Source organism: Linepithema humile, chromosome 5 (genome assembly GCF_040581485.1).
Source record: "Linepithema humile isolate Giens D197 chromosome 5, Lhum_UNIL_v1.0, whole genome shotgun sequence".
Taxonomy (NCBI): domain Eukaryota; kingdom Metazoa; phylum Arthropoda; class Insecta; order Hymenoptera; family Formicidae; genus Linepithema; species Linepithema humile.
Genome location: NC_090132.1, coordinates 22960631 through 22974965, shown reverse-complemented (window position 1 = coordinate 22974965; position 14335 = coordinate 22960631). Strand labels below are relative to the sequence as shown.

General features: G+C 43.6%; 1 protein-coding gene across 10 annotated transcripts in view; it reads left to right on the top strand.

Moving 5' to 3' along the window:
- sdt (stardust) overlaps nt 1-13914 on the top strand; it is a 64677-nt gene extending 50763 nt beyond the window's left edge. For 8 of the 10 annotated variants that reach the window (XM_067356184.1, XM_067356183.1, XM_012373770.2 and 5 more), the window contains 10 exons: nt 261-3120; nt 4026-4199; nt 7742-7964; nt 8224-8459; nt 8603-8933; nt 9080-9288; nt 9786-9985; nt 10064-10236; nt 10324-10488; nt 10616-13914. In XM_067356184.1, the coding sequence (XP_067212285.1) occupies nt 261-3120; nt 4026-4199; nt 7742-7964; nt 8224-8459; nt 8603-8933; nt 9080-9288; nt 9786-9985; nt 10064-10236; nt 10324-10488; nt 10616-11106 (5062 nt within the window). In that variant the 3' untranslated portion in view covers nt 11107-13914. The remainder of the gene's footprint in view (nt 1-260; nt 3121-4025; nt 4200-7741; nt 7965-8223; nt 8460-8602; nt 8934-9079; nt 9289-9785; nt 9986-10063; nt 10237-10323; nt 10489-10615) is intronic. The other 2 variants (XM_067356190.1, XM_067356189.1) reach the window with 1 other exon arrangement.
- Nucleotides 13915-14335: the final 421 nt, after the last annotated feature.

Sequence of the window (14335 nt, the reverse complement as noted above, 5' to 3'; positions counted from 1 at the left end):
CATGCCTATTAGAAAATAATTTTAAAAATGCATAATTGTGTGAATTGCGTTTAAAATCATTCATTTCATTTATCGTGAGATCTAAATGATTCAGAACAATCCATTCAATTGTTCAAATCATTTGCAGATAAAACTGAATTCGAATTTCTAATAGTCTGACATAGTCTCGTTTAACATAGTCTTTTATTGATTTCAACTTTGCATATAAAAACGTGTTAATAATGTTATTAACGCAGAATCTTCTTTTTTTTTTGCTTCAGGTCCCGAAGGCGTAGCGGTAGTGGCGTGACGGATATACACTCTCAGCAACAGCAACAGCAGCAGTTGCAGCTGCAAGAGAACAACAACAGCAGCTCGCGCGACGCGAAGAAGCCGCAGGAGGGACTGGGGCCCGATGAGATGTGGGCCCCTGGCGCCCTGGGCCATCATCGGGAGCTACCTGTTGATGTGCCCGACACCCTTCTACAGAAGGCCTACCCCAACAAGGTAACGAACCGCTCTTCCGATTATAGGAACGGGCTAGAGCATCGTCCCCGTAGCGCTAGCGACCTTGACCTCTCCCTAAACCTTAAAAACGAAACCCTGAAAACGCGCACGATCGCGGACGAACGCGCTAGACTCGCATCGGACGACCGCGCGCGCGACATCAGCGACGCCACCAGGACGCCGATGAGCGTCCGCAACGGTCTTCAGCCGTCCATGCTGAAGATCGAACTGAAGATTGAGGACGAGGAGGAGGAGAAGGTGAGAGCCAGGAAGGAGATTGCAACAGACTCGCCGGACTTGAAGAGCGCCCTCAGGGCGTTCGTGGACGGAAACGTCGACGAGGACGCGGGCGGGCAGAGAGAGTCGAGCGTCGACGTCGAGGACGACTATCCGTTTGCCAAGGAGGATTATCCGACCATGCTGAAGACTTGTAGCGACGATTCCGCGAGCCCGCGGAGCTCGTCGGGCAGGTCGGACAGCACCGCGCCCCTCGATACCAGTCTGATGCTCAGGCACGGTAAGAATCACAAGGACTCTCCCACGTACGACGTTCGAAGGATAGATCTCGGCTCTCCGTGCAGATCGGTGGTTCCCGATATCAAAGTGGCCCCGCTCTTCGGTCGCAGTCGAGACGCGACGTCCTTCGATAATCCGGCGTACGGATTGACGGATCTGCAGGATCTCCAGGGGTTACTGCGATCCGACGAAGTCTCGGATCTGACGAGATTGATAGACGAGCAATGCCCGATCACGAGAATACCGAAGGACCAAGATAAGATCCTGACCGTTCGCGCGAAGGACCAGCAGACGGAATCCGCTCCGACGGAGCCGGCGAGCAAGTCCGGCAAGAGCCCGAAACGCCGACCGAACGACGAGCGCGCCAAGCTCGTGAAGGCGAAGACGCGCAGTCTCGACATCGAGGAGTTGATCCGAGCTTCGACCGATGATCTCCTCGGCACCGAGTTGAGCAACCTTTCCTCCTCGTCCTCTTCGTCCCGGCAACGGCCGAAGAAGAAACGGCATCATCAGCAGATCGCCAACGGCTACTCCACGCTGAGAAGCGAGGCGTCCGGCGATCTCGAGCAACAAGGCGCGGATCGCAGCTTCCTCGTGGTGGGCGGCTCTTATCGCGAGGTCGCCGTCGACTGTCCGCCGGACTTTGTGCCGGTCACCAAGTGCCATCCGGTGTACCCGCCGCCGAATAAGACTCCCGGCAGCAGCAAGCACAACACCCTCGAGCCGAGACGCGATCGCGATAGCGTCGCCAGCGAGGGCAGCGCGTGTGCCGCGACGAGTACGACGAGCACGACGAGCACGAGCGCGCTCGTAGCCTCCCCCTGCCTCTCCCCGAACGATAGTAGCGTCACGACGTCGTCTAGCGGCGAAGGTAGCGCTAGGGAGATCGCGGTCGCGCGCACTCTAGACCGTAAGCACGACAGCAAGAAGGTAAGGTCCAGAATCAAGAGCTTGATACTCGACGGCTTCCAAACTGTTATGCACCACGAGCACCGCAGATCGCTTCGGCTTTCCAGCACGCATCCTCTTAACGCACTGACGCAGCTTCAGCTTAACGAACCGGTCCTGCGACGCTTCGATAAGACCGCCAAGGAGGAGCTCCACGAGCTCCGCACGCTATCGCCGTCCGTCTCGGGCGCAAACGGCGCTCGAAACGGCGGACGGCTCTTCTACGAGAATTCCTGCTTTGATACGTCCCACGAGGACGTCCATCGCGGTGTTCCCTTGCGTCGAAAGTTTCTCGGCAACATCAAACGTCCATTCTCCTCCGTTCTTCTTCGCGAGGAGCTCCCTGAGAATTGGTCGAATTCTTTCCTCGCGGAAAGCGGGCACGGCGGGGCGGTCTTCTCCGTTTTCTCTAAAGCGAGTGACGATTCCGCGCCCGCGACTGTCTCCGCCAACGAAACCGTCAGCTCTTCGGAAAGTCTCTTCGGTTCCCGAAAACAAGAGATTGTCTCGCGCGACCGTCCGAACGAGGCGATCGAGCACGGGCGAAATGTTTCGTCGGTGTCTGATGCTCCGACATTGCCCATCGGCGATATCCCAGTTCGCAAAATCGCGGATGACAATCGCATTCTACCGTCTTTCGTCCAAGAGACGAATCAGAATTCTCGCAATTCCTTGCGCGAGCACTCCTCCGCGAGGCAGCAAATCGTACATCATCCGTTCGATGATACGTACAATTTCGATGATTTTCGTTTGCGATACAAGAAGCGATGTGACGACAATTTGCTCCGTCCGCTGGACTATTCGGCAATTACGGAGAACGAGACGAACTCGAGGTTGTTTATGGAATATAAATATTTCAAGCTGCTGAATGATTTGTTCACGTTATTTAACAATGGCTTGAAATCTAACATCGATCCGCTTTCAAGAAGTATGTTCGATCTGTCGGATTTACCGGCCGTTCGTTCGGTATTCAAAGTGAGAAGTCGCTCGCTGTCTGTCTCTATTCGGAGAAACTCCTTTTCACGGCACGCCAAAGGACTGGTCGAATTGGCGACTTTGAACGATAGCTTTCCTGTCGAATGTAAGAAGCAGAGCACACCGGGACCACCGATGCGCACTTTGGAGAATCATTCGTGCGTCGATTTGCACGACGGCGCTCTCGAACATCAGGTAAACCGCAGTGGACTTTGCCTTTGGTTTTCGCTCGTCGAGCAATTCGAACGGCGTCCTTATACTTTGCAAATTTCAATTATACACTTTTCACAAAGATTCTCTAAGGAAGGTAATGCTGCGTTGTCTTATAGATTATTCACCTCTTAGATTATTCGATTAAATTAGATCTGAAGCTTTCGATCCGCCGCTTATCGCTCTATTATTATTTCTGTATAATTAAATTTTAACCAAAAGTGCAAGGACGATCGTTCAATTAGACATTAAATAAAAAGCATGAGTAAAGGAATGAGGCATCTAGTACAACAGATCGTCAACGGTATTGGGTAAAGTAGACATAACTTGTAGAAGCTGTAGAATTGACGGAGTAAAATGCTAATCGATTCAATATTATTGGAAATACGTATCGCAACGCTTGAGAAATAGTGATGAATTCGTAATTTAGAATTTACATATTAGAAATCTTAGATAATTTGTCATTTTTACTAATTACATTCGATCGGAATGAAATAAACATACATAATTATTTGCATATGATAATTTATTTTATGCGTATGACAGTTCATTCAGATTCGAGAGAGTCGGCATTTTACTTCCGTTTCTTGCTTTCTCGTAGAGTGTATGCACCTCGCCCTCTCGCTTTTCTATTGCATCAGCTTTCTCTGTTTCTTTCCCTTCTCGTCCTTCTCTACTTCCGCGCGCCGCATACAAAGCCGCGGCTCTATGAAGTATCTTATATCTCTCCGACTGAGGTAGGAAATAGTCTGTTTGGAAAAGTAATAGAAAAAAAAAAAAAAGAGAGAAAACGAAGCGAGGAAAGGTGATAAATTTTGGCGCAGAGTAGTTTGTGCGGCATCAGACACGTGGGGGCTATTAATACGAGCTGTTTTGGAATGGATTTTTAGGCCGGTCTCAACGGGGTCAAGCCTGCCATTCCGCCTCGCGAGCAGAAGAGAGCACCTGCCAGGCCGCCGAAAGATAATCTACGTCTGTCCACGCAGAACAATAATGTCGAGACGAGCGATAACGCCAACGCCGAGCCGACGCAGCAGCAGCTTCACTCTATCAGGAAATATCAGGTAGGGGACAAGAATATACAGCACCGCGTCTCTCGTCGCGCTCGCGTTATGTCGAGTCACGTAAGCACGCATGATATGCATTCGAGAGAAGCGTGCGCACGCTGCACCCCAAATCTCGCGTTTAATTTCGGAGACATACGTGACGGAATGTGAGTATCGTATTAAAAAAAAAAAAAAAGCAAAGAAAGATTAGAATAGCAAATACGCAGAACTGTGTTATCGTGCCGAATATTCGGGCTATTATTATTGCAATTAAATTTGATTCACACGGAGAAGAGTCTGACAATCGATTTGCGGTATGTAAATTATTTAGAACTGACGTTTTACGAGATCTTACGGTTTTCTATAATGCAATAAACGCTCTCGTAAAAATAAAAAAAAAAAGAGTTTCACGCGTTATTTGCATGTTGAAGAAGGGTTGACTGCGTAATATCGCCGGTCTAAAGCTCGTAAAGTGGCGCGAGGTTTCCGTCGGCGGTTTCGTCACGGCGATAAAACTTCTTTTTATTTTCTGTCGACGATGGAATTTACTGTTTTGTTCAATGATCGGATTAAGTCGTTAATTGGCGGTTTCATTCGGATTTTGTGGAAAGCTGTGAGAGCGAAGCGCGTGAGCATTTCGCATGGATAAGTTGCGATCGCGTTGCGCAATGTCGCGAAGGCACTAAATGATAGATCGCTATTTAAGGGGACGTACAACTTGCTACCCACGTGAACATCTGCGCAGGAAATTGCGAGCCGATGACAATGGTTACTATTGAAACACCACTCGTCGCACGTAGCAGGCCGTCGTGCCGCGCCACACAGTTTCCGAATTTCCTACATCGAAGGCCGACGAAGTTTGATTGATAAATGAGCCGCGACGCGACCTTGCATGAATGGAAATTAATTAGGCGCATCGGGACACGCGTTGACGAGCATTCCAAAATTATTCAACGATTGTCAATCGATGGAGCGAGTAATTTTATTTTGTAAATTTTCGTAAAACGTACTTCACGCTGGAATATCGGTCAGCCTTTAGCGGCTAGTTTGTTCACAAAGTAAAAGCGAGGACGTTTTGTTTCGAAGTGAAAGCATCGGGCGAAAGTTCTATCCTATATATTCCGTTTAGATAATTTGTCGCTTTTTTAAGATTAAATTTCGAAAAATTAAGACGTCGAGTAAAAGCCATGAGCCGTCCGTGGAAAATCGTGGATAAGCTCTGGGAAAGCTCGTGGTTCGAGTGTCGACGCTTGAAATTCATACAATCTCGGTGTCTGTAAGTGTGAGAAATGCCAGAACCCCTTACGTGACTGGCGTCTGGCCCGCGTGAGTATGTTTATCTTATGGAATCCTCACACCACGCTCTTACCTGCCTTAAGTCAAGTGTGGTCTGGAATGTAAAGAACCCCCACAATAGTCTAAGATTACATGGCTGAAGTGTAACGTCACGAAGTTTCGATAGGTATAGACGCAGGGTGACTCGCAGGCCTGGCTGCCGCTGCATTCAGCTTTCTGGCTACTTTTTTGTCTGGCTCCCTGACCTCAGTTTCTTGATCTGCCTCAAGCAAGCAGGCACCCTTTCCAGACCTTCAATTCGACTCGCAACTCTAATATACACCGAAATATTTCACAGCAGGTGTCCCTAATTGTATGCACCGACACATTTTTTTACTTTCCCATTTTTCTTTTTGAACAGCACGTACTGAGTATTTTTTTCTTTCGAGATCTTTAACATTCAGATTACCATACGTTGCTATTTAAGATACCATAATAATTGTTGAATGAAAAAGTTGAAAAGAATTTTTGTCTCAATTCTTTAATTTTATTTCTTATTTGTAATATACGAATGTCTAGAAAATAATTTTTATAAGATTGAAGTTACATTGAAGATATTTGGTGCTTAAGTTATAAGCTTATACAAGTAATTAAAAAGTTTAGTTTTTTTCTCGAGTGTTTTTCATCGTTACAATCATTTTTGCATCAACACATACTCGTGATATATTTAGCATTTTCTGTATTGGTGTTGTTTAAGCGCACTGCACGAAAGAACAGGCTCAAATTTCACAGGAAACCTTATGTCCACTGTCGCAGTAAACAGGGCTTCGCCGAGATACTTCTATCTTTATACATAGTATTACACGGCCGATGCGATGTGTTCGTTATATAAATGAAAATTACAAGTCGTATCTTCTGCTGCCGCATTCTTTATCGTCGGCTGCGCAGCATGGTCGCTATACGCATCACAATTTTACGATGGCGAAACGCAACCGATGACTAACGTTTTATCAGTGGAAACCGGTGGGCGTAAATCACGAATCACAGAATAACAGAACCGATAGCATGATAAATTCCTGAAACTTGATCGTAAGTGGAAGTCACTGATCCACTGAAGAGATAAAAATGTGTCATAAATTGACTTTTGCTAATTTTATGAAAAACTAAATAATAGGCAGAATGTTAAAAATTTATGACGAATCGGGAATTACATCAGCTTACAATTTTTCAAAATTTTAACTCACTTTTAAATCTCTTCGTTCGATTTTATTGCAGTAACATTAAAAAAATTCAATATATAGGTTTTGTTGCTTGTATTTAATGAATTCCGATATAATATGCTCGATATAATTCTGAAAATAATAAATGTCGCGGTAATCTTGTACTCGCAGATTTTATGAAACTACTTGGTCGCGAGAGAAATTTATACGGGAATAATCAGAGACTTTCGCAGATAGACTTTTGCTGAAATAATCTCACATGATTAAGAACATGACTTGTACGTGGAATTATCATCTATATAGGTAGGTAATGGAACGTGATATGTGTGTGTATTAATGTGCCATCAGATTTAGTTGACAGTAGGAACTAAAAGCGCGCTGCATCGCTGAATATAAGTTGCTTCGGAATAATTGACGAGCGAATATATGTTCGATCGACTCTCGAGTTTGATATCGTTCAAGGACTTTTTATTTCTGTTCGAACTTTAATCGTATAGAGCGGCTTACATGAATTTCTCAACATACAAACCGTATGTATTACTTACATTTGCGACATTCGTTGTACACAGTTGCATGTGATAATTATCTCGCAGCTTCTTGCGTAATCAACAGAATTGTTGTAATAACTTTGAATAAGGTAAGATTTTCTTAATGATATATAGCCAGTTTTGTCTGAAAATATATTACTTTTGTAAGATTTACTGAATATATTATTGTCTAATTCATACTTTAGCATGGATAAATATTGCTTATGTTATAGGTTTAATCTAATAAAATTTTTCCCAAATTTCTTTTGAACTTAATAAAAGGGTTTATCACAAACAATGCAGGATAATGCATTTTGTTACGATCGCAGTGTTTCACAGAATTAAATATTTGATCTCCGTAAAATGTTTTATGAGAAAACATGCCGTATATTTAAATAACCATCGAGTAGAATTCCGATATCTTGGGCGGTTTTCAGGATAAGTGCGGAGTATATCCTGCCTGAGATTTGAATCCCGTCAAACTTTTTTACGTTTTACGAAGCAAGTAGGTTCTTTACTCGGTTATGTTGCGCTATAGGAACAGCTACGGAGACGCAAAGATGAGGAGGAGAAGCAAGAAATACTCAGCCGTTCTCTCCGTGGGTCTAAGAAGCTCCAGGCTTTGGAGAGCCACACGACGAGTCTCGCCGGCCAGGAGAATCTTGCTTACGCACAGGACGAGGTGACCACCGTCAGTCGGGTCACGCCGCATGCCACACCTAATGCAGTGCAAGAAGTGGAGGAGCCTCCCAGGCCCCTCAGTGAGTAACTTTTTCCCTTTGGAATTTCCCATTTTGAGAATTACTCGTTAAAAGTTTGAATTCTTCGCAAACTGACAAATAGAAGAGCGATGTTTAAGAAATTCTGAACATTCCGGAAAGAACTACCGGATAAAGTTCCTCGTCGCCTTCTCATAATTCGTCCGCGCGCGCGCGCGCGCAGCACGAATAAAGCGGCTGCTGCAATGCAAGAATTCTGTAGAAAAAAAACTCGAACAAGTTGTGCTTTTTCATATTTCAGCGTACGGTGAGGTCGTTGCTACGCTGGAGAGGCTGCAGTTTCAGCTGCGGAATATTTCAGGTGCTCTCGGTATTTCGGATCCAGGTATCGAAGCCGAGCTCGAGGCGGTTCGGACGCTTTTGGTGCAGCATCGATTCGCGTCCGCCCTGACGATGCGTCATGCCTTGAAAAATCGCCTGAGAGCGAGCAAGGTTCTCAAACATCACACCGATGACGCAACGAGCCTGGTCCGAGATGTGCGTAACAAATTTTGCATCATTTGTAATAAAATAATTGCGTATCGGGGAAAAGTTTCGCGAAAAAAGTCGAAAGCGATAATATTACGAAATAATGCTTTTATTTATTCGATTTATATTACAATCGGCCGTGACGTTTTCAGTGCATGGACATCTTGGAAAAATGGCAATCGTCGTCGACCGCAACAGGTGTCGGCGGAGCAGAGACAATAGCCGCCGTGCAAGAGTTGATGCGTATTCTAGCGACTCATAATATGGAAGCTCTGCTTCTGGCGCATGATTCCATCGTCTCGTATGTGGACGGCTTACAAAGGAAGCAGAGCCCGTCGTCCTCGCCGCCCAGTGATCCGCCCAGTCCGACGTCGAGTTGGAAAGACTCTCGAATAGTCGACAATATCAAGATCATCCGCATCGAAAAGACGAACGAGCCTTTGGGTGCCACCGTTAGAAATGAAGGAGACGCGGTGATAATAGGTAATGAGAGACATTGTAAATCTTGCTACTGTACACTTTTACGAAAAATGATCAATTAATCTTAGTTATTTGTTAAAAACTGATTGCGTTTTCCTGTTCAATTTGATTTTGAGAGGAGCAAGCATTTAAATAACATTTGTTTAAAGGACGCGTCGTGCGTGGCGGTGCGGCGGATAAGTCGGGACTGCTGCACGAGGGCGACGAGGTTCTCGAGGTGAACGGAGTTGAAATGCGCGGCAAGACCGTTAATGAGGTCTGCGATATTCTCGCCACTATGCAGGGTAGTCTTACATTCTTGGTACTTCCGGCTCCGACAAGCCACAGAAATAATTTAAGGAGAGAAGACACGACACAGGTACGGCGCATACACAGTACATGCAGTGCGTGATATATTTAGCGCATTCTTGTGCTGGAAACACGAGCTACATATCCGTAGAAACTAGAACAGCCAATATTGCGGTATTCGTGCCGGGGGGTGAAAGAGCAAATGTCAGGCAGAAAACATCTGTCCTTCAACTTTTCAGACATTAAACGGCATTGATCGTTTTCCAACATCTTTTTACGATTCGCGTGTCCACAGCTTGGACAAACCAATTATTCCGGATATTCTATCATTTTTACGTGCACGTAACTCACGTTTATTCACTGCGCTGATTGAGTTTGTACATACGAATGTATAGGAGCGAATGCCACGAATGACATTTATTATTTTATTTTAATGACGGGACATTTGTAACCCACACATACGTAGAATATAGATTGACGTTAATAGGACGAAACAGCTGTTCCAGTTTGACAGATATGATGCAGATCGGATGTATGCGATATTTATAACTCTCGTTATTCATTTAGATACATATACGAGCGCATTTCGATTACGATCCCGAAGAAGATCCGTACATACCGTGCAGAGAATTAGGCGTGAGTTTCCAAAAGGGCGATATACTTCACGTAATTTCCCAAGAGGATCCTAACTGGTGGCAAGCATATCGAGAAGGCGAGGAAGACCAGACTCTGGCTGGTCTCATACCTAGCAGAGCATTCCAACACCAGTGAGTTTATTTTAATCGTGGAATAACGGTCAACATTCCATTGCCCTATCTTGAATGTGTATCTCTTTATCTGTGTAGACGAGAATCGATGAAGCAAACGATAGCCGGCGATAAGACAACGGTGCGAGGCTCGAAAAAGTCCAGCACATTATTGTGCGCGAGAAAGAATCCAAAGAAGAAAAAGCGGAACAAGTTTGGTGGAAACTTCAACGATGACGGGTACCCTCTTTACGCGACAACTGCCATAGATGGTGTGTAAGACGTGGACATTTGACTTAATTCTAACTAGAGATTGTTCTCGCAGAGATTATTTCTGACATAATATTTTTTTTTTACAGATTACGACAGTGAGGAAGTGCTGACATACGAAGAAGTCGCCTTGTACTATCCTCGTGCAAATCACAAGAGGCCAATTGTACTTATCGGACCTCCTAATATCGGACGACACGAACTCAGGCAGAGATTAATGCAAGACAGCGAACGTTTTGCTGCGGCGATTCCTCGTAAGTGTCATTCTTTTCTACTTATTTCCTTACTATTTAATGTTATGTATATATATATATATATATATAAGGAACGCCTTAATTGTATTGAAATACCTATGAATATATTCTACTTTTCGTTTTTCAGATACAAGTCGTCCGAAGAAGGACTCCGAGGTCGACGGCCAGGACTACCATTTTATTTCGCGTGCTCAGTTCGAGTCCGATATCCTCTGTCGGAAGTTTGTCGAGCACGGCGAGTACGAGAAAGCGTATTACGGCACGTCCGTGGAGGCCATCAGAACAGTGGTTAATTCCGGGAAGATCTGTGTCTTAAACCTTCATCCCCAGAGTCTCAAGATCCTGCGAAATTCGGATCTGAAGCCGTACGTTGTGTTTATCGCACCGCCGAGCCTCGAGAAACTGCGGCAGAAGAGGATCAAGAATAACGAGAGCTTTAAGGAGGAGGAGTTGAAGGACATAATCGAGAAAGCGCGCGAGATGGAAGATAAGTACGGCCACCTGTTTGACATGCTTATTCTGAACAACGACACCGATCGGGCGTACAACCAGCTTCTCACGGAGATCAACTCGCTCGAGAGGGAACCTCAGTGGGTGCCTGCGTCTTGGGTTCAGTAACCAAGCGGTCTTACGACCGCGCTTAAGACAAGCGTTTCCGCATGTGTCTCGCAGGACGGCGATCGGAGGCCAGTATCGCGGTGTCTGTTTGCCAGACAAGTGCTTTTAAGCAATTTTCCAAGCAAGGCTTTGCGCGAGCCCGATAGAAATTCGGTGAACTGGTTCTTCTACAGGTGCCTGTTACATAGTTTTATGTTTCTTACGCAAGCCTTAAATCTCCCTCCCTCCCTCCCTCCCCCCCCCCTCCGGTTGCTATATTGCAAGTACTACCCGCCTGACAGTCTTCCGCGTGTGTTGTCGTATTTTGGTGCCATGAAATAACGGGGAGGATCATCTGCAATTCCCTTCAAAGAATGAAAAAAAAAATAATGGAGGGAAAAGAATGAATATATTCTGCGAAAAAAATTCTCATACTTTTGCGACGAACTATTCCTCGATCGCGTAGATCTTTGCGTTTGGCGTAGAAGCAAAAATTATCGCGCTTATGTTTATGTGGCGGCGAACGTTCTCGTGGCACGGTTGCATCAACGATGTTTCGAATCTGAGTGACATGTAATCAAATCGCGGACGATCATCGATCGAATTTTTAAGTTTAAGTTACGCTTAAATTTCAAACAGAGTTGCTGCAGCTTGGCCTATTTTGATGTTTCGAACTCCGAAAGACAGACATTCGCACGGGATTTCCGAAACACTTATGGTTACATTCTCAGACTGACAAAAAAAAAAAAACGTTATTATAGATGCGCGAGTATACAAAAGTATCGTCTTTCCCTCGGTGCGCCAAAGCACATCTGCCGAGCGTCTTGCTCTTTCTACATATTAGTCCATTCTACGTGAAGAAACGTACCTGACCTGATGTCTCCTAAAAAGTAAAAAATTTCCAAGGAAAGTTGACGAAAATGCTATGTAAGTATCTATTATTATTCACACATATATGTATACGTTTGAAAAATTTTAACAAGTGGAATCAGTTTTGAGATCCACATATTTTAAAAGATCCTCATTCAGCCAATACAGGCCAATAATTGCATTACGAAAAATTGCGTAGAGCTCATTTTTTCGTGTGGTCGCAAATAAATTTCACGTATGAAACTTTCATTTCGTGATCATGCAAAGTCGCATATTTTTTTGCGTGACTTTCGATTGGAAATTTTTGACAAACCTGTCATTCTAACCGAGCGGAAGCTGTTATCATAGGGGAAAAAAAATTCCAAAACGACGATCCCACAAGCATAACGATACACAATGTATTTCTTCGAACGCGAAAGGAAATGTCTCGCGATCTCGAAGCAAAGGTGAAACTCGCTAACGTTTTACCGCGTTCACCCTAGACAATTCCGTGTTTGTTTAGAGAGCAGAAACTCGTGTTTCTAACCCGTAGATTCGTTAAAACGCAATAGATTTAGGCTCGACTGTGGTTCGGTATACAAGCTTTCGGAAATTTCGCATAAAACGATTGTTTCTCCTGAGTGTTTTTTTACAGGGAGCGATTATTATATGATGCGATCAATAGGGTAAAAAAAAATGGTGTTTATCTGTGTCAGTGTACCGCTACGAATAGGGATCGATGCGAAGTAAAAAAGAAAAAAAAAAGATAGTAAAGAAATCGATGGTTTTTCGTTGGAAATTACGGTCCGGCAAATGTGCATGTAGCATCGCGCGCGACGTGTATCTTGCAGGTATTCTTGCGTTAGCAATAACTGTGTATTATCGGAAGGAAAGTCCCCTTTCCGTTTCTCGATGACTTTTGATTCCGGTAAACTCGGCAAAAGATGTGTCGTCAGTTTGTCTAGAGACTGTGGGCTACTGTGTCGTGATTAGATCAGCCGTAATGTTAGTCGATCCAGAAAGAAAAAGATAGATACACTAAATTCAATGTGAAACAATTGTAAAAGTGGATGCGAGATGTAGAGAGATGTCTTCGGTGAAAAAAAATCATTATCTCCATTTTTAGCTATTTAAAAATCGATCTTCTAAGCCAATCAATGCATGACGGTTCAATATCGTGCCAAGTATCAGACCGCATGTGAAAAGGACGCAAAAAACTGAGAGATGTGCCAAATATAATCCTGGATTATTTCCAGAGGAATCCAAGTTTTAAAATGCGCTCAAAGGCACCTTAGAATTTGTCATTATATTGATTATGTAAATAATTGTGCACTTGTATAGAGATGAGAATGAGGAAAAGAACGTTACGAAACATAGTTATTCGAATTATTATTATTTTTCTAATTATTATTACTCGAATTATTATTATTATTATTACTATCATTGTCATCGTTATTGTATATTCCGTGCTCTTTTTGTCGAGTGATCATGACAGATAGTTGTTAATATATGATCCTTTACGTAACAATGGGTGACGCGAAGTCGTTATCGTGTCTTGAACCAGCTTAGATATTTGTGTGAAATCAGCGAATCAAATTTTTGACAACAGTTCCTCACTTGGCAAATGTTGAATGACAATTTATGTCATAATTATGATCATTATACATATGATTCTGATTGCCGTCACTGATTATGGAAATAACAACGGTGAAAGTATGTACATTATTATTCTTATAATTATTGTTATTATTATTATTCATATTATTAATTATATTAATTTTATGTGTAAAATAAACGTACAATATTTCAAAGAGAAGAAATATATATATATATATAAGAAGAAGAAACATATACAAATGTATATACGTCGTATATACACGCACACATGTATTGCGAGAGTCAGAGGATTACCAGATTTCGAATATATGTCCTAAGAGTCCTGGTTGTAGAAGATAATATATTGTTTCGATTGTTACATTATCACCTATTTATATGTTAATTTCTTCCGTTCATAAAGACAATATTCGATCACAGCGATGACGAAATATTCTCTCGTAATACTTTCGTACGCGTTATCCGTGATATTTCCTCTTTTAATTTCGTTTAATTCTCCACGATTTGCACGATCAGATTTTATTTATTGCGAAGAAGGGATATTGCACGCCAAAATATTATTCGTACATTTTTCTCGCGATAAAAAGCTTATCACGATATTTTCACATTTTCGATTTCGCGTTTCGCGCATCCTGTCGAACTCGCAACATTTGCGCGAAATGACCATAGTGTTTTTGCCAATAAGGGTGCGATCGTGGACACAAGTGGTGGTTGGCAATGACGTCGGGATATTGATGTACCTATTTTTGATCTATTTACGAACTGTATGGTGCAATTTATTATTAGG